This window comes from Scyliorhinus torazame, chromosome 4 (assembly GCF_047496885.1).
Source record: "Scyliorhinus torazame isolate Kashiwa2021f chromosome 4, sScyTor2.1, whole genome shotgun sequence".
Classification (NCBI taxonomy): Eukaryota; Metazoa; Chordata; class Chondrichthyes; order Carcharhiniformes; family Scyliorhinidae; genus Scyliorhinus; species Scyliorhinus torazame.
The window spans coordinates 89,666,272-89,685,487 of record NC_092710.1 but is presented as its reverse complement, the minus strand read 5'-3'; the positions used below and the strand labels follow the sequence as shown (position 1 = coordinate 89,685,487).

General features: G+C 45.1%; 1 protein-coding gene across 5 annotated transcripts in view; it reads right to left on the bottom strand.

Moving 5' to 3' along the window:
* rims1a (regulating synaptic membrane exocytosis 1a) overlaps nt 1-19,216 on the bottom strand; it is a 1,446,068-nt gene that overhangs the window by 141,119 nt on the left and 1,285,733 nt on the right. For all 5 annotated transcript variants that reach the window (XM_072498344.1, XM_072498345.1, XM_072498346.1 and 2 more), the window contains one exon: nt 18,448-18,689. In XM_072498344.1, coding sequence (XP_072354445.1) covers nt 18,448-18,689 — 242 coding nt within the window. The remainder of the gene's footprint in view (nt 1-18,447; nt 18,690-19,216) is intronic.

Here is a 19,216-nt window from a genome sequence, read left to right as displayed (position 1 = left end):
TACGTCGTTGGTACCAATGTGCACCACGACTTCTGGCTGCTCACCCTCCCACTTAAGGATCCTGAAGACATGATCCGAGACATCCCTGGCCCTGGCACCCGGGAGGCAACATACCTTCCGGGAGTCTCGCTCGCGACCACAGAATCTCCTATCTAGTCCCCTAACCATTGAATCTCCTATTACTATTGCTTTTCTATTCTCCTCCCTTCCCTTCTGAGCCCCAGAGTCAGACTCAGTGCCAGAGACCTGGCTGCTAGGGCCTTCCCCGGTAGGTCATCCCCCCCAAAGCATCCAAAACGGTATACTTGTTTTGAAGGGGAACGGCCACGAGGGATCCCTGAACTGTCTGCCTGTTTGTTTTCTTTCCCCTGACTGTAACCCAGCTACTCTTGTCCTGTACCTTGCATGTGGTTACCTCCCTGTAACTCTTTTCCATAACCCCCTCTGCCTCCCAGATGATCCGAAGTTTATCCAGCTCCAGTTCCCTAACACGGTCTCTGAGGAGCTGGAGTTGGGTGCACTTCCCGCAGGTATAGTCAGCGGGGACACCGGTGGTATCCCTCACCACCCACATCCTACAGGAGGAGCATGCAACTGGCCTAGCCTCCATCCCCTCTTACCTTACAGAATATAGCTGCCCTGTGGACCAACTGGACCTCCGCCCTCCGACTCTGCTCCCAATCAACTGCACTCTCTGTAAACTCCTGGCTCCCTTCTCACTCTTTGAGGAAATGTAGGAAATTAAATGAAAGGAACGCCTTGCTCCCTCCTCACCTAACTCCCTCAGTCACCAAACTCTCACTATAGCACTCAAATGCACCCAAATTCAGCACCCCCTCAGTCACCAAACTCTCACTATAGCACTCAAATGCACCCAAATTCAGCACCCCCTCAGTCACCAAACTCTCACTATAGCACTCAAATGCACCCAAATTCAGCACTCAGTGCAAACAAAGGGACTCAAGCCCCTGAAAACTGGCCTAATCCAATTAACTAATTAACAGGCTCCAGCTGCAAGTACCTACAAGTAGAACCTTTGTTTAAAGCTGATTGAAAATTCACCTTCTTCTAAACCATACAGCAACTTTTAAGTTAATTAACTAAATAAAAGAAAGAAAGACTAGACGTTAGATAAAAATGAACCCTTATACTCCCTCAGTCACCAAACTCTCACTATAGCACTCAAATGCACCAAATTCAGTACTCAGTGCAAACGCCTAGCATCCTACACCCCTGATCCCCCGCCCCAACTTAGTCAAAACAAAAGCACAAAATAAAAACAAACCAACAATCCCTCCCAAGGTCCGAACACGGAGACCCACCCCTCATCCCTTAACAAAGCACTGCAAATCGGCCTAACCCCAAACAGAACCCCAAACCGAAAAAAACAAAAGAAACCCAAACAATAATTTTCTCACAGCATAGTTCAGTTCTCCTCAATTAAAGCTCAAGGTCCTCCTTCCCCTGCCAGTACATTCTCCTTCACGAAGTCCACTGCCTCCTCCGCCAATCCAAAGTACAGCTCCCAGCCCCCATAGGTCACCCAAAGGCGAGCTGGGGACAGTAAACCAAACTTAAAGCCCTTCTTGTACAGGGCCGACTTGGCCTTATTAAAGCTCGCCGTCCTCTTTACGAAGTCTGCTCCCAGGTATTGGTACACCCAAATCGCAACACCTTCCCTAGCGTATCGCCTCGTCTTCCTGGCCCACCTTGTCCAGGAACCGATGCAATCGTACCACCATCGCCCTCGGCGGCTCACCCCCCCTGGGGTTTCCGCATCAGTGCCCTGTGGGCCCGATCCACCACCAACGGTCGGTCAAACGCACCTTATAGAATTTACAGTGCAGAAGGAGGCCATTTGGCCCATCGAGTCTGCACCGGCTCTTGGAAAGAGCACCCTACCCAAGGTCAACACCTCCACCCTATACCCATAACCCAGTAGCCCTACCCAACACTAAGGGCAATTTTGGACACTAAGGGCAATTTATCATGGCCGATCCACCTAACCTGCACATCTTTGGACTGTGGGAGGAAACCGGAGCACCTGGAGGAAACCCACGCACACATGGGAGGATGTGCAGACTCCGCACAGACAGTGACCCAAGCCGGAATCGAACCTGGGACCCTGGAGCTGTGAAGCAATTGTGCTATCCACAATGCTACTGTGCTGCCCCTAGCAATTTCTCCGTCATCCTCCCAACATACGCACCAGCGTTCGATCCTTCGATTCCCTCCGGCAGACCCACAATCCGGATGTTCTGCCTCCAAGAACAGTTCTCCAGGTGCTCCACTTTCTCCAGCAGCCTCTTCTGCTGGTCACGCACTAGCCCAATCTCTGCTGTCATCAAGGTGGACTGTTCCTCATGCTCCCCCGCCAGCTCCTACAACCTCTGGATCGCCTGTCCCTGGGCCGCCAGTCTCGCCTCCACGCGGTCAATGACCGCCTCTATCGAGTCCACCGCCCGGGCCAGGTCCTCCGAACTTTCCTTCTACTGTTGGGTGAACTTCTCATTCAGGAAGCTCACCAACTGGTCTTTCGATCACTGAGCCGACTGGGCCAGACCCTGCACATCCACCATCTCCGCGAGCGCGGTCTGCTTCTCGCTGGCCTCAACCAACAGGTTCACTTTTCCCCGGGCACTTCTGGACCGCAGCTCCATAAACTAGGGGTCACTCTCTTCTGCTTTTCTGCTGTGACTTCTGCACCTTTTTCAGACAAAAATCCTGTGAAAAACTGGCATAAAGGCCACAAAAAGACTACCATGAGCGGAGCTGCCAAATATGCAACCACTCACTCCATGGCCGCCACCGGATGTCCCTGTTCCTTTTAAAATTTAGAGTACCCAATTCATTTTTTCCAATTAAGGGTCAATTTAGCATGGCCAATCCTGCACATCTTTGGGTTGTGAGGGTGAAACCCATGCAAACACGGGGAGAATGTGCAAACTCCACACGGACAGTGACCCAGGGACACGATCGAACCTGGGACCTCAGCTCTGAGGCAGCAGTGCTAACCACTGCACCACTGTGCTGCCCTCCCTGTTCCTTTTCTGATGGTCTGGTGGAATAAACAACTTGATAAACCCCAATAAAGTATTGACAGAACTCAGCCTGGGTTTTTAAAAAATCCATCAAATTAGTCCTGTCACTGTAAAATGCAAAAAAAGGGGCTCAGGTGCTACAAAGAGCTTCTGACAGCAATGTCCTCTGGTTAGGGGGAGGGGCCTCATGAAATAGTGACCATTCCTCAACTGAGGGCGCTTGTGTATGTAGGCTGCCAGATAAGCCATTACTATTAGGGGCAGCACAGTAGCCTTGTGGATAGCACAATTGCTTCACAGCACCAGGGTCCCAGGTTCGATTCCGGCTTGGGTCACTGTCTGTGCGGAGTCTGCACATCCTCCCCGTGTGTGCGTGGGTTTGCTCCGGTTTCCTCCCACAGTCCAAAGATGTGCGGGTTAGGTGGATTGGCCATGATAAATTGCCCTTAGTGTCCAAAATTACCCTTAGTGTTGGGTGGGGTTACTGGGTTATGGGGATAGGGTGGCGGTGTTGACCTTTGGTAGGGTGCTCTTTCCAAGAGCCGGTGCAGACCCGATGGGCCGAATGGCCTCCTTCTGCACTGTAAATTCTATGATAATCTATGATATCGGAGCTCAACTCACATAACCGACAGTCAAGGAAATACAATGATGGCCCCTAAGAATGCTTGGAAGCATGTTCTGAAGGTTGCAAATCGCAGATGATGGGCTGTTGCAAGGACTGCAAAAAGGCACAGCAAGGACAAAGTTATAAAAATAGCCAAAACGCGTGCTAATCAGGGAAGAAGCCAAGGCCAGTACTGGCCTGCATCATGCATTTCCAGAAACAGAGACAATGCAACCAAAATACCTCATTACGATCAAGGTCACCTCAGTTACGTGGAACTGATGGTAAAGGTTCATCCGTTGAAAACGGAGGTGGACAGCAGAGCTGCAGACTCCATTATTGGGAAGCAATATATGATCACCTCCAAACTGACATTCAACCCAAGAAGGTCAGGCTAGCCACCTACATGGGGGCACCATTACGAATAAAGGGCACCACAACGACCCCAGTGACCTACATGCAGAAATCTGGCCGATTTCCACTCACTGTTGTGCAGGTGCAAGGACCAAGCCTAATAGAGAGAGATTGGCTCCAGTGGATCAGACTGAACTGGTTGAGGATCTTCATGAAGTCATCAGCAAATATCCTGAAGTTTTCCAGCAGTTTTCCAGCAAAGATTTGGGAAAATAGGAGAAGCGAAAGCCAAGATTTATGTTGACCCCGATGCTATGCCTAAATGTTGAAGCAAGACAGGTTCCATACTACCTATTGAAAAAGGTGGAGATCAAACCTGGGCGCCTGGAAATTCTAGGCTTAATACAGTTCGCAGAATGGGCTGCATCTGTCATCCTTGCCTTCAAACCAGACAAATCACGGTCCACCTCCGTGGCGATTATAAGCTAACAGTCAATTGGGTTTCCATGCAAGATAGATACGGCCATGCCTCGAATCGAAGACCTATATGTCAAGTTAGCGGGTGACCAGATGTTCATTAAATTAATAAGATTAATAAGATACCGATGAGGATACTGTTTGGGGGGATGGCCTCTCAGGGGAAAGCAGCAACAGCCAAATCCACAGCACCATGGGTGGCTCTGCTACTCAGATGGGTGGGAGGAAAATGAGCTGCAGGGTTATAGTGATAGGGGATTCAACAGTTAGGGACATAGACAGACACTTCTGTGGCTGCAAACGTGAATCAAGGATGGTAAATTGCCTCCCTGATGCCAAGATCCAGGGTGTCACGGAGTGGCTTCAGGGCATTCTCGGGAGGGAGAGTGGTCGTGGTACACATTGGTACCAATGAAATAGGTAAAATAAAGGATGCAAGCCAAGTTAGGAGATAAACCAAAATGCAGGACCTCAAATGTAGTAATCTCAGGATTACTCCCAGTTCCACGCACTAGAGAGAGCAGGAGTAGGAGGGTAGATCAAATGAATGTGTAGCTGGAGAGATGGTGGAGCCGGGAGAGATTCAGATTCTTGAGACACTGGTACCGGTACTGGGGCAGGTGGGACCTGCACAAACTGGATGGGTTGCACCCAGGCAGAGCTGAGACCAAAATCGTAGCGGGTACTTTTGCTAGTTCTGTAGGGGAGTATTTAAACCCGTGTGGCAGGAAGATGGGATCCCAGGAGTAGGAGCAGATGGGCCAAAATCAGATCAGCAAAATGGAGGAATAACCTTAGCTAGAGATGTAGACGATGTAATGGTAAACTTGGAATTAGAGGAGAAGCAATGTTTTAAAAGTGTCCAGCGAGGAAAAATTGCTGGGGTTGAACTGTTTACACATCAATGCAAAGAGTATTACAAACAAGGTAGATGAGTTAAGGGCACAGGTAGACACATGACAGCAGGATGCCATTGCCATAACGGAAACCTGGCTAAAGGAGGGGCAAACATGGCAGCTCAATATCCCTGGATACAGAGTTTTCAGGCAGGAGAGAGGGGGAGATAATAAAGGGGGGGGAGTAGCTCTAATGGTTAAGGAAACAATTCCAGTTGTGAGAAGGGATATTATACTAAACGGGTCAACAACTGAGGCTTTATGGGTTGAATTTAGAAATAAAAAAGGGGTAGGCACAGTTCTGGGTGTGTACTACAAATAGTGAAAGAGAGATAGAAGATCAAATATTTTGGAAAATTTCTGCCTGTAAGAACAAGAGGGCAATAATAGTCGGATACTTCAACGATCTCAATATAAACTGGGATCAAACAATATAAGGTGACCTGAGGGAGAAAAACTTATGCAGTTCGTCCAGGAAATATTTTCACCCAATTCGTGACAAACCCAACGAAAGGAGATGTAATCCTCGACCTAGCCTTGGGGAACGAAGAAGGGCAAGGGGGTAAGGTGACTGTTGGTGACCATATTGGGGATAGTGATCACAATTCAGTTGGATTCAGTATTACTATGGAAAATGACAGAGATAAAGCAGGGGTAAAACTTTTGAACTGGGGGAAGGCAAATTTTGTAGAAATGAGAAGGGACTTGGCTGAGGTGGACTGGTCAACACTGCTAGAGGATAAATCAATGGGAAGCACTAAAAGGAGAGATCCTAAATGTACAGAGTAGACACCCTCCAAAAATAAGAGTGGTACTACCAAATCTAGACCCCCCGCTGCTCGTCTAGAGACATACAGGGGAAGATCAAACAGAAAAAGAAAGTGTCCAATAAGCATAAAGAAATAAGCACTGCAGATAGTCTAGATGAGTATAGGAAGTGCAGCGACAAAGTCAAAAAGGAAATAAGGAAATCAAAGAGAGAGCATGAGAAAGGATTAGCAAGTAAAGTTCAAGAAAACCCAAACATGTTTTACCAATATATTAATGTAGTTAGTTAGTTAAGGACAAAGTGGGACCTATCAGAGATGAAGAGGGGAACTTGTGTGTAGATGAAGAGGGAACTGTTTCAAATGAATATTTTGTCTCCATGTTTACAAAGAAAATGGATGATGCAGATACAGAAGTCCAGGAGGAACACTGTGAGCTACTGGATGGGATAAACATGAAGAGAGAGGAAGAACTCGAAGGATTGAAATCCTTGATAGTTGATAAGTCGCCAGGATGAGATAGATTGTTTCCGAGGCCACTGAAGGAGGTCAGGCAGGAGATAGCAGATGCTCTGAAGTTAATTTGCCAATCCTTGCTAGACACAGGGGAGGTATCGGAGGACTGGAGAAATGCAAATGTGGTTCCATTGTTTAAAAAGGGATCGAACGAAATGCTGAACAATTATAGGCCAATTGGTTTTACATCAGTGGTGGACAAATTAGTAGAATCAATCTTGAGAGATAGGATAAACTGTATCATAGAAAGTCATGGGCTAGTCAGAGATGGCCAGCATGGATTTGTTAAAGGAAGGTCTTGCCTCACAAATTGATCAAATTATTTATGGAAGTGACAGGAAGAGTTGATGAAGGTAGCGCAGTGGATGTGGTGTACATGGATTTTAGCAAGGTTTTTGGCAAAGTCTCACAGAGGACTCACGAAAGCGAAAGCCAATGGGATACAGAGCAATGTGGCAAACTGGGTAAAAAGTTCGCTTAGAAACAGGAAACAAAGGGTAATGGTCGATGGATGCCCTTGCAATTGGAAAGTTGTTACAAGTGGTGTTCCACAGGGCTCGGTGTTGGGACACTTACTGTTTGTGTGACATATTAATGATTTGGACGTGAACATGGCGAGCACGATTGGGAACTTTGCAGATGGCACAAAGATTGGCCGAGTGGTGGACAGTTTAGAGGATAGCTATATTCTCCAAAATGATATAGATGGATTGGTGGAGTGGGCGATAAAGTGGCAGATGGAATTTAACACAGAAAAGTGTGAGGTCATGCATTTAGGGAGGTCAAACAGGTGTAGGGAGTACACAATAAATGGGAATATGCTAAGAGGGGTAGATGAAGTAAGAGATCTTGGCATACAAGTACACAGGTCCCTAAAGGCAGCAGTTCAGGTAGACAAGGTTGTTAAGAAAGTATATGGAATGCTCTCCTTCACTGGCAGCAGTATAGAATATAAAAGTAAGGATATAATGTTGGAATTGTATAAAATACTGGTGTGGCCACAACTGGAAATATTGTGTGCAGTTCTGGTCATCACGTTACAGGAAGGACGTTATTGCTCTGGGAAGAGTGCAGAGGAGGTTTACAAGAATGTTGCCAGGGCGAGAAAAGTGTGGCAATGAGGACAGATTGGATAGGTTGGGGTTATTTTCCTTTGAAGAAAGAAGGCTGAGGGATGATTGAATTGAGGTGTACAAAATTATGGGGGGAAGAGATAGTGTGGACAGGATAAAATTGTTTCCCTTGGTGGAGAATTCAAGAACCAGAGGACATTGATTCAAGATAAGAGGCAGAAGGTGTAGAGGGGACATTAGGAAAAACTTTATTGACGCAGATGGTAGTGGAAGTCTGGAATTCGCTGCCCAAGTTGGTGGTGGAAGCAGAGATTCTAACTCTTTTAAAAAGTACCTGATCTGCACCTTAAGTGGTGTATGATATAGGGCTATGGAACAGATGCAGGTGGAATTAGAAAGGGCAACTGAGTGTCCTCGGGCTGGCATGGACAAGATAGGTTAAATGGCCTCATTCTGTGCTGTACCTATTCCATGATTCGATGAAATTGGATATGAGCCATGCTTATCTTCAAATTGAATTACACGAGCCTTCCCGGAAGAATGTTACAATCAATCCGCCGCTATGAGTATACTAGTTTTCCCTTTAGGATCTCATCAGCGTGGGTCATATTTCAATGAATCATGGAGAACAAACTCTAAGGGTTACCAAAAGTGGCATGCACTTGGATAACATCCTGGTCACGGGGACTTCAGAACGACAACACCTGGCGAACCTAGAATAAGATTTTTGGAGTTCCTGGAGCATGAGGTACACCTGAAGAGGGAAAAATGTGTTTTTCAAGCAAATAAAGTGTCCTACTTGGATTACTGGGTGGATAAAAAAGGATCACATCCGGTAGAGACAGAAGGTCTTCAAGGAAGCACCAACTCCAATAAACACCACAGAGTTAAAATCCTTCTTGAGATTAGTAAATTACTACGGGACATTAATCCTGAATTTGGTCTCCTTACTGGCCGCCTTGCACACTCTGCTATGGAAGCACCAACGATGGGCTGCGAGGTACCTCAGATGGAGGCTTTCAATAAAGTTAAACAAGAACTGCTGTCATTCCATTGGCCCATTTTGACCCGAAGAAGAAACTAATTTTGACATGTGATGCTTCCCCTTAATGGATTGGGACGGTACTTTCACACCTGGAAAGATGAAAAGGAAAGGCATTTCACATATGCATCCAGGACCCTTTCATACTGAATGGAGGTATTCTTAAATTGAGAAAGAGGGCTTCGTGGCCATGTTTCGTGTAAAAAGGTTCCACCAATCAGTCTATGGTAGGCATTTCATCACAGTAATTGACGCACGGTAGCATAGTGGTTAGCACAGTAGCTTCACAGCACCAGGGTCCCAGGTTCGATTCCCGCTTGGTGGCTGTCTATGTGGAGTCTGCACATTCTCCCTGTGTCTGAGTGGGTTTCCTCCGGGTGCTCCGGTTTCCTCCCACAGTCCAAATATGTGCGGGTTAGGTGGGTTGACCATGGTAAATTGCACTTAGTGTGCAAAAATGTTAGGTGGGGTTACGGGGATAGGGTGGAAGTGTGGGCTCAGTTAGGGTGCTCTTTCCAAGGGCCGGTGCAAAATCGATGGGCCGAATGGCCTCCTTCTGCATTGCAAATTCTATGATCACAAGCTCTTATTGGGACTTTCTAAAGAGGATACAACAACTCCCCCTACAGTATTGGGTCATGTTACTTGCAGCTCATGAATACCTTTTGGAGCACTGCACTGGAACCCGGATAGCTAACGCCAATGCGTTGAGTTGCCTCTTGCTGCGCACAAGCCTGGCTCCTTTACCAGCATTAGAGATTATGATCACAAGGTCGCGATGACCCGAAATAATTTTGAGATTTTGTCGGTGTCCGCAAGGCAAATTAAGACCTGGACGTAGAAAGATCCAACCCTGTCTAAAGTGTATGGTCCTGAATGGTGGATTCCGAGGACAACCCCCAGAATAAATTAAACCCTATCTGACTAAGAAAGACGAGCTCTGTGTTCAGGGCAGCGTCTGATACTTATGGATCTATATAATGGCCACCCTGGAGAATCGAAAATGAAAATGCTTGTCATGAGCTATATCTGGTGGCATGGTCTCGACTCAGACATCATGGACTTGGTGAGACGGTGCGATCCATGCCAGGACAATCACATTTTCCCTCCCTCAGCCTCCCTACATCCATGGGAGTGTCCTGGAAGGCCATGGATTCAAGTACACGTGGACATCGCCAGGCCTTTTATGGGTTCCATGTTTTTGATCCTGGTAAATGCACATTCAAAATGGTTGGCGATACACTGCATGAGCTCTATGACCTCCAACGATCAAGAAATTAGCACAGTTTCTGCATTCATGGTATACCAGAAGTCCTGGTTTCTAACATTACCTTCACCATAGAATCCCTACATTGCAGAAGGAGGCCAATCGGCCCATCGATCGACACAGTGTTATGGGCCAGGGTTTAGAGAACCCCAAAGTGTATCATGAGGTTCACCTGACCCACAACTTTTAATAGATTGTGGTGTGGGGAGCACACGGCCCACTCTACAGGTGTGGTACAGCAGAAATGGAAAAGTATTTTTTAAAGCAAAACACTGTTTATTCTATGAACTCAAGTTAACCTTTTTAAAACATACAGTGAACATCTTAACAACCATTAATTCAAATACAACCCCCAAAGAATACAACACTAAGGAATCCTTTAAGCTTTCCTTTTAACATCCATAAGACGTAAAAGATCTTTTGCCAGAAGCACATCAGGTAAAAGTCACTACTATTATTAGTTTTAAATCACCAGGATCGATTTACAGTCTTTAGATAACAGAGAGAGACTCTAATACACCTTCTGGCAGTGACTGCAGCTATCCAGCTCTGGAAACGAAACTAAAACAGACCCTGCAGCAAACAGCCTAAAACAAAAGTAAAAAGCTGACAGACAGCCCAGCTCCACCCACTCTCTGACATAACTGCAGTAATAAACACCCATTTCTGAAAGGGACTCTCACTACAGATACTTTTATACATACCCATTTATAAACACCCATTTCTTAAAGGTACTCTCACATGACACCTCCCCCAAGAAAAAAAAGTAAACCATCAACTTCAAGATGGTTTCATTTTTCACCTGTTCACTATCCTTCAAGAAATGCACACAATAAATACACTTTTTTGTTTCAAAAAAACAAGACACGTAAACAGGTATAATAATATAGTCCATTTTTTTTCTTTTTCCTCCAACTGAAATCCTTCTCGATTGACTGTCTCTTTGAACAAGAAGGTCTCTGCAAGATCCGTCCATTTCTTTACGCCTCGGCATTTCTCTTTAAAGTCAGATACTTTAGTTAATCTGATCACCGAGTCCCTTGTAATACTCTAACACAGGAGCATTCGTTATCACAGCTTTCAGGCAGTCAAATGCCTGTTGACACTCCGCTGTCCACTGGAATTTGTTACGCTTCTTCAGGAAGCCCATCAGTGGAGCAATCACGCTACAAAACGTTTGCACAAATGTTTGATTAAATCCACTCATGCCAAAAAATCGCATTATTTCCCTTTGTCTTGAAAGTATCGGAAACTCCTCAAGGAAAGTGACTTGGGCTTTTCCAAATTGACTTTTGGCTAGGTTTAGCATCAAACCCGCCTCCTGAAGTCGATCGAATAACTCCATCAGATGTTTTAAATGTCTTTCCATGTCTGGCTGGAAATTACCAGATTGTCGGTGTATACCGCACAATTGGGTAATCCTGAAACAACTTTGTTAGTTAAGCGTTGAAATGCGGCTGGGGTGTTTTTCATGCCAAATGGCATAACTTTGAATTGGTATGTACCATCTGGAGTCACAAAAGCTGCAATCCCCTTCGCTCTTTCGGATAAAGGTACCTGCCAGTAACCTTTAAGTAAATCCAGTTTGGAAATAAAAGCCGATTGTCCCACTTTCTCAATGCAATCCTCCAAACGTGGGATAGGATAAGAGTCCGTTCTTGTAACTGCATTAACCTTTCTATAGTCCACACACAACTGTTGAGTACAGTCTGGTTTTGGTACCATCACAATGGGTGAGCTCCATTGGCTGCAACCCACTTCAATTATGCCATTGTTAAGCATACTCTCAATCTCTTTGTTAACCTGTGCCAATTTTAAAGGGTTACGTCTGTATGGATGTTGTTTGATTGGAACAGCATTTTCCACATCTACATCATGTATAGCCATTTTAGTACTTCCCAATTTATCTCTACAAACTGCGCATGTATAGTAAACAGCATTTGCATATCATTAGCGGGCCTGATTTGGTATTCTCTGGGGCCTCCGTGATGCTCCACCTCCGCTGGGGGGAATTCCCAACGGCAAGGTTTGCTTGTGCTTCTAAAAACATTGGGAAACAGGCACGGTGGCTGATGAGGGAGAGAGGAGGTAGTACATGCAGAGGCGTGACTGTGGGCTGCAGATTCTGACACTGGCTGGGCTGACTGTGGGGCGGGGGTGGGTGGGGTTGATGCAGAGGACGGCCGCGGGGCCGGGGTGTTCAGGCACGGGCCGCCATTGCAGCCATCTTGTTGTGCACCCCACTGACCCATCCTCCGTGGACCATTGTTTGGCAGAATGACACCGGCCTAATGGGTTCCCAGCACCACCCTCGCCACCCCCCCCCCACCCCCCCCAACATGCCACCTCCCCACCCTACCAACCCATTAATGATGACACATATCCGGAAGCCACAGACAGGCTCGGAGACCAACTGCAAAGTTGCCCATGCTGTGACCAGGGGCAGTCAATTGGTCCGATGCAGCGCCAGAAGTCCACTAATCCTGTCCCGGCATCAACGGGGAATCCAGCCCTGTACGTTTCAAGAAATAGTTAGATATAGCACTTAGGATGAAGGAGATCAAAGGATATGGGGGGAAAGAGGGATCAGGCTATTGAATTGGATGATCAGCTATTATCATAATGAATGGCGGAGCAGGCTCGAAGGGCCGAATGGCCTCCTCCTGCTTCTACTTTCTATGTTTCCAAGAGACTATTAGCTAAAGTTGAAGCTCATGGAGTAAAAAGCAAATTATTGGCCTGGTTAGGAAATCGGCCTATTGACAGGAGATAGAGTAGAGATAATGAGCAGGTACTCTTATTGGTAGATTATGGTTAATAGCTCCTCCAATAATTTGTGTGGGCCTCAACTATTTATTAACAACTTAGATGTTGGGTTAAAATGCCATATATCTAAATATTCCCTTGACACAAAGATAGGTGGCATTGTAAAGAGTAGAGTGGAAGTGTAAAATTACAGAGATATTGATGGATTGAGTGAATGAGCAAAATGGTAAAAAAATGTATTTCAATGCAAGAACATCCAATTTGAACAGGGCACTTTTAAAATGGTGAAGAACTAGAAATAGTGCAGGTCCAAAGAGGTGGGGATACATAAATCATTAAAATGTCATGAAAAGGTGCAGAAACGAATCAAAAAAGGCTAATGGAACGTGGCCCTAATAAAACACTAGCAGAGAGTTTTAAGGTTTCAACAGTAACAAAGTTCTGGTTAGACCACACCATATTGTGTGCTCTTGCTTGAGCTGGCTCTAATTTTTAGATGATATCCCCTCGTCCTGGACTCCCCAACTAGAACACCACATATTATGAAGGATGTGTTGACCTTGGGGGTAATGCAGCATAGATTCGGCAGAATGATAACTGGACTCCAAGGATTACATTTTGGAGACAGATTATACAAACTAGGATAATATTCCCTGGAAGGTAAGGGAGTGAGTTTAAAAAATATATATTTTTATTCTCTTCCTTTCTCACATTTTCTCCTAAATTTACACCCACCAACAATAAACAATAAGCAGTAACGAATACAATGTCAATCCTCATATAAACAACAGCAATCCCATCCCCCCACCAAACCCCCAAACATTAGCCCGCATGTTCACATAAACAAATAACAAAAAAGAATCAGGAATCACCCATAGTCAACATTAACACATACAGTCTCCCCAATCCTCCCAACGCCCCCCCCCCCCCCCTCCGTTAATGTTCAATGTTACCTAATTCTTCAAAGTGCGTAATGAATAACGCCCATGAATTGTAGAACCCTTCCATCCTTCTCCTCAGTTCGAACGTAACCTTCTCAAGAGTTAAGAATTCCAACAAGTCCCCCCCGCCACGCCAGGGCGCAGGGTGGAGAGGTTGATCTCCATCCCAACAGGATCCGCCTTCGGACGATCAACGAGGCGAAGGCTACAACATCTGCCTCCGCACCCGTTTCCAACCCTGGCTGGTCCGACACCCCGAATATGGCCTCCCGGGGGCCCGGGTCCAGTTTCACGTGCACCACTTTAGAGATTACCCTAAACACCTTCTTCCAATAATCCTCCAGGTTTGGACAGGACCAAAACATATAAACGTGATTCGTGGGGTCCTCCCGCCCCTTGTGAGGTGAGCTCTGTATACCACCTTCAGCTGTATCAGCCCCAACATCGCGCACGAAGTGGAGGCGTTCACTCTCCAGAGCACCTCACACCAGAACCCCTCCTCCATACCTTCTCCCAACTCTTCCTCCTACTTTGCTTTGATCCGTTCCAGTGGTGCCTTCTCCTCTTCCAAAATAACCCTGTAAACCACCGACACCACCCCCTTCTCCAGTCCCCCTGTCGTCAGCACCTCCTCCAGCAATGTGGAGGTTGGCTCTACCGGGAAGCCCTATATCTCCTTCCTGGCAAAATCTTGAACCTGCATGTATCTAAACATTTCCCCCTGCTCCAGCCCATACTTCACACCCAGCTCCTTCAATCCTGTAAACTGACCCCCAAGAAATAAATCTTTTAGTGTCTTAATCCCCTCCTCCTCCCATTTCCGTCCCACTTCCCTGGCTCAAATAGGTAAGGGACTGAGTTGATTCAATTTTGAGATGTTAAGTGGAGCAGCTAGGGAGAAACTTTACTCTATAGCTAGCGGACATTGTCTAAAAATTAGAACCAGGCCATTCAAGAATAAACTGAGGAAACACCTCCACAAGGTGCTGCTTTGAATGCTCTTCTGCACAAACAGCAATTGATGTTTGTGCTGGTTTAGCAGGGGCTGGTTTAGCACAGTGGGCTAGACAGCTGGCTTGTAATGCAGAACAATGCCAGCAGCGCGGGATCAATTCCTGCACCAGCCCCCCCGAACAGACGCCGGAATGTGGCGACTAGGGGCTTTTCACAGTAACTGCATTGAAGCCTACTTGTGACAATAAGCGATTATGATTATTATTATGATGCTCGATCAAGAGTTAATTTTAAATCTGAGATTGACAGTTTTGTTAAATGTGGGATGTGGGACAAGGTTATATGTAGTTAGATCACAGATCAGCAATGATCCTGTGAAATGGTGAAACAGGCTGAAGGGGCTATATGGCCTCCTGCTGTTGCTATGTTCCTAAAAAGCTTCATCATACTCGAATATGAAGTTTCATTAATAAAAATCTAAATATGTGCAAAAAACAGTGAAAATGTATGACTTGAAGAAAAACTATCAGTCCACAAAGAAAAGGTATTGGCCCAGGTTTTATGGTAACCACTGGCCTGGAAAAAAGCTGTCAAGCAAGCTTTGTGGCATCAATTCCCCTTTTCCAACATCAGTTCCAAACTGGGGTTATCTGAAGTCCAGGAAGAGTGAAATCATCAAGCAGGCTGAGCAGTCAATACGAATGAAGGATTCTCATGGACTGCAAGGCAGGAAGTAAAACACACGTATTATCCTTTACATAATTATAGGTCCTCCGTTAGCACTGAGTCAGTATCTTGGAGTTTACTTCCTGTGAGAGGGACATCAGCATGTGTCAGTTTGTGGTGAAAGCCCATCACAATCCTTTCAAGCCAGATGGAGATTGGTTAATAATTGTGGCCTTGCCATCATTGCCCACAAGTTGAAAGCAATTAAGAAGCTTTCTGAGTATTGAATTAACTGTGCCATCAAAATAATTTGAAACAAACCATAGCACTGAAATTTGTCAGGATGAGTTTTTGTAATAAATCATATACAACAAACATCACAACACGTAATTATAGGGCAAGGCAGTATTGAACCCATTTAGGATTATCACTGTGATAATACAGCACAGGAACAGGCCATTTGGCCCTCCAATTGTTTGCTGTGTTATCCATGCAAGATTGAAGCAATAAAATAAATACATGCTTAAGCCTTTCTGGTAAATAGTGCAGTTTCCTCAAGGCCAACACATTCTTCCAAAGATGTGGTGCTCTAGTTGGAAAACTACAACTAGGGTTACAGTCAAAATATTAGAGGTAGACCTTTCAAGAGCTCACAGTAGTCTAGGTATGGTTTATCCAGAGCTTTGTGTAGCTGAAACATGAAGTTGGAGGTTAAGCTGTAATACTGTGATGCATTAGGGAGGGGGAAAGTTACCTAGATTCTCTGTACCAGGAGGCAGTCACACCTCTTAGGACTGGGTCTTCTGATTTGGTCAGTGTTCAAGGACAGGCGAGTGTGATTGTGAGTGAGGCAGGTAAGGAAGCTCTGAGGATAGGAGCACAGGAGCCTCGACCTTTACAATTATTCAAGTGATTAGAGTTTTTTTAAGCTTATTTGGCTGAGAATGGAGGCTGCAAGGTGGATGAGCTAACAGACCATGGCACTGTGGTATAGGAAGCCATTCAAGTGTGAGGAGAAAAAAGGAATGTAGTGTTAGAAGGGGATAGCACAGTCAGAAGGATTGACATTGTTCTCTGCAGAAAGGAACTGGAGTCCAGATGGCTGAGTTGCCTGCCTGGTGTCAGGGGCTGGAGAGGAACTTGTAGGGAGGGGGAGGACCCTGTCGACATGGTCCATGTCATTATCAATGACATAAGGAGGACTGACTGCACAGTCAGCATGAGAATCTGGGCACTAAATTAAGAAGGAAAACTTAAGGCAATAATCTCTGGATAATTGGGATAGGGCAAATCAGAACACATGTCTCAAAAACTGTGTGGGAGAAATGGGTTCCGGTTCCTGGGGCACTGGCAACAGTCCTGGGGGAAGTGGGAGCTGTACAGTTGAGGTGGTCCACATCCGAACCATGCTTGGACCGATATTCTTTCAAACCACACATCTGGAAAAGTAGAGAGGGTTTTAAACTAGGTAGTGGGGGCAAGGGATCAAATTTTGGAAGATGTAGTGAATGAAAGAGCAGAGACAAGGTAAAAGAGAAAGATATTATTATGGGAAACAAAAAAACAGACCTGACAGGAACGGGTAGAGAGTACAAATCTAACAATAAATGAACAGATGAGACTAGAGGTTATTTAAAGAATAAAAGGGTAAACCTAAAGGGCAAAGTTCTCCCATTGGGAGACCATGGATGGGTTTCTCCATCCCGCCGCGCCAGATTTCTGTTTCAACACACCTTCGGGATTCTCCGTTTTGCCAGCTAGTCAATGGGGTTTCCCATTGTGGAGCAGCCCCACACCGTCGGGAAACCCCTGGACTGCCAGCAAAATGGAGCATCCTGACGGCAGAGAATTCAGCCCTATATTCTCCCACCGTAGCTGCATTGCACCTGATTTGCTCTCCAATCCTTCATCATACAAATTTATGCATGGCGAGGATTGCAATGGATTCTCGAGGGAATGCCGCTATCGGACTGCCATTTTGAACAGGTGGCTCGATAGCAAGGTTCTGGGGCTGCACTTCAGCCCCTCACCCCTGGGTGTCTGAAGTTAATTGCTGTCAATTTCCAGCTGACTCAAGGGGAAGGGAGGTAATTAGAAAGCACTTAATTCTGTTTTAAGTGGTCAAGGACCTGTCAATCACAGCTTATTGTTTACAAATATTGCGGTTGGAACACTTGAGAGTTACTCAACCGTGAAGGAAGATGAATGGAGCAACGCTGACAGCTGTGTGCGTGTGGATCCTGATCATGTCCTGTACATGATTCAAGACAGAAAATGCCATTTTTAAGAAGATGTTCTGAGGTACCAACTTGAAAATTCTTTCAAACAGACTTATTGTGAAAAAGATGAATGGGTTTGTTTGCATGAATGCTATCATTAGTTAAAATGCTGCAACTGGATCTTGCTTATATTATAGAAATGTTTTGCTGTCCTCCATTCCTGATTGTATTCTCATCACTCTTCCCTACAACATGTATTCCAATCTAGTGATTGCAGCACAACATTTTCTCTTTATCACTTCCCAGATTTCAAATCATAAATCCTGAGGCACAACATTCCTTTTGAAATAAATCAATTTTACTGTTAAATGCACAAGAGGACAGTTAATTGCCAAACTAAAGAACTATTCATTAAAGAACCTTTAGACTATAAAGATCAGAGCTCAAGTAAAATATTGATACAGACATTCTAGGTTAGATTCTTGAGCTTGCTGAATTAGTTAATTAAAGCAAGGGTAACAGTGGATGATCTATACAATGACTTTCACTTTAACCTGCTCTGTCTGACAAAGTTTTCACTTTATTTCTGTTGCAAGAACGGTTCAGTGACACAATTCAGATATGAATCTAAAAGTAACTCTGTCTTCTACATATACCACTTACGTTCAGCTCAATATGTTTACTGGGGGCCTTATTCAGTGTTAAACACGCGCTCCGCTAATATCAGACATAGCTATTCCATCAAAAAATGTTTTCAGGTGAATAAAACATTGCAATTTACAATGTGACTGTTTTCAGCTGTCATTTTCCAGCTTGTAATATGGGAAACTACGATGTGTGATCACAAAATTGAACACTCACCAGTCTGGCTGAGCTGAGATGTGCTTCTGCTCCTTCTTGTCAATCCGACAATGGCCACCATTTTGGCACCCAGACTTGATCTTCGCTTCTTGCCCCCTGAGCCGATTGTTCCCACAGCAGTATCCGACTGACTGCCATCGTTATTTTCCAGACTATACATCTCCTCACTTACACTTGTGCTCTTCATAATATTTCGCCCTGACGTCCCCATTTGTCTGCTTTGCATTTTAGAGGTAAATGCACTTTTTTTCCACAACCAATTCATCATGGGAAAACATGAAAAGGGAAGAAAACAGATTGAAAATAAATTGGTACACTTTGCCAAAAATCATATTTCTGCTGATTGAAAAAAATATATATTTATGCTGCAGATTTCTGTGGACCTTGGTGTGATGTCGTTTGCTTTCTGAATGAGGATGGGTGACAATATGTATATTGTAAGAATAATGAAGGGTTAACAATTTACTGTAACTACATCCAACCACTAGATGCCGATCAAGTGATTACATGTGGATCACGTGATACTCTTGATTCGGGGAGAAGGTTGTTAGGCGAGGTAGAGAATAGTCGTGTTATTAGGAGCTCTGTCATTAGGATCTTAGGTTTAGTGAACCTGTAGTCTTTTATATCTTAACAAGCAAGTCAAATCTATTTAGTTGCAGTGTGAATAAATTAGCTTTATTCAAAACTTAGCTTGATGTTCTTTGTGAGACACTACACTTCGAAGCCATCCTCATTCAGAAAGCAAAGAACACCACGTGATACCAGA